Source organism: Colobus angolensis, unplaced genomic scaffold (genome assembly GCF_000951035.1).
Source record: "Colobus angolensis palliatus isolate OR3802 unplaced genomic scaffold, Cang.pa_1.0 Scaffold31, whole genome shotgun sequence".
NCBI lineage: Eukaryota > Metazoa > Chordata > Mammalia > Primates > Cercopithecidae > Colobus > Colobus angolensis.
The window spans coordinates 5,446,430-5,447,864 of record NW_012116377.1 but is presented as its reverse complement, the minus strand read 5'-3'; the positions used below and the strand labels follow the sequence as shown (position 1 = coordinate 5,447,864).

Below are 1,435 nucleotides of genomic sequence, written 5' to 3'. Positions count from 1 at the left end.
CCAATAAAAGTATTTTAAACTAGTGACTCTCCTAAAGCAATTAGTGTTTTAACACATGTAACTCGGCTGCAGTCCCTGCAGTGACACAGGCCAGATTGTGTCATAATGTGGAAACAACAGGAGGCCTATTGTCAATGGTAATGACATCCTACAACTATTAACACAAACCAATGAGTTTATATTAAAATTTCTATTATTAATTGTAACATTTATTGTAATTACCATGATATTGTTTACCCTCGAATATTTCAACATTGTAACCATTAATATGGTGCAGGGTGCATAATGGCTAAATATCGAATCTAGTCTATATGCTGAACTTAGTCCAGGGGCTGCCAGTTTTAGCTTCAGGCCAAAACTCCAGAAGAGATCATCAGTGGGTCCTGGAAGTGAAGATGGGTTGCATTTCAGACTCTGAATAAACAGTCAATGTCTTCTTTTTCCCCTTCTGGGTGGGGGATGGATATCAAGTGATGTGACACCTAGACCACTTCACTAAAGTTATCAGCCTGTTTCCAGTAGTCCTTTGATTTTTCCACCAGTGGGTTTGTATTCCAAAAAAGAGTTTCTGTCCTGTCCAACTTTCTAAGCCAAGGATTTACAAAACCTGCTTATCTGCTAGAAATGGGAGAGAATGGAAAAATCCAAATAGTTGACACCTAAATTAAAAGCAAAAAAGCATCTTGCCACATACGTACCTCCAACTCTATCTGTCCTGGTCAAGGTTTAGCTCCATGAAACCTTGCCTGATCCCACAAAGCATGCCCTCCTTCTCCCCGCGAAATGCTCACAGCATGAAGTCTATTTCTCTTAGATGACATCATACCTACTGACTACAGATGCCTGAAAGTAAATTCCAACCCCCAGCCCCAGCATTCCTTGCCCTACCGTTATCCCCCTTTCCCACTCATTCTGGGCAATCACACCGCCATGCCTCGTCCACAACAGTCTCCTCAACCTGGAACACCCTCTTCCCTCATTCCTTCTTGCCAGAATCCATAAAGGCTCAGCACAAAGGTACTCTCCCAGGAGTCCTTCCTGAATTCTTCCGTGAGGCTGACTACTTCCCGAGCTGCCTCGGCCCTTCTCGGGCCAAGTCTCTTCAGAAACTCATCCCATTCGTTCTCAGATGGAAGGGATCCCACACCCACGACAGGCCTCCGGGTTTGCTTAATGACTCAATCAGCGAGGGTGCTCGGTAAGCCCCACCAGCCCGCGCCCTACTCAGCAGGTAACGACTGAGACCTACGAGGTGACGGGCGCCGCGGTCGACGCTGGGACAAGGTCCCTGCTCCAGGGAGCTTACGTTCTATTCACTAACGTCAAAGAGCAGTGAGTGCTGTTACGCGTATGGGAGCCACCAGGGTCTCCGCCTGCCCTCAGGGCCACGCGCGCACACGACGCTTCGCGCCTGCCTCAGTTTGTTCGTGGGACC

General features: G+C 47.4%; 1 protein-coding gene across 1 annotated transcript in view; it reads left to right on the top strand.

Annotated features, from left to right (window-relative positions):
- Positions 1-918: 918 nt before the first annotated feature.
- The window catches only part of SEC61A1 (Sec61 alpha 1 subunit (S. cerevisiae)), an 18,373-nt gene continuing 17,856 nt past the window's right edge, over positions 919-1,435 (top strand). The window contains exon 1 of the mRNA XM_011950723.1: positions 919-1,198. Coding sequence (XP_011806113.1) covers positions 1,174-1,198 — 25 coding nt within the window. The 5' untranslated portion in view covers positions 919-1,173. The remainder of the gene's footprint in view (positions 1,199-1,435) is intronic.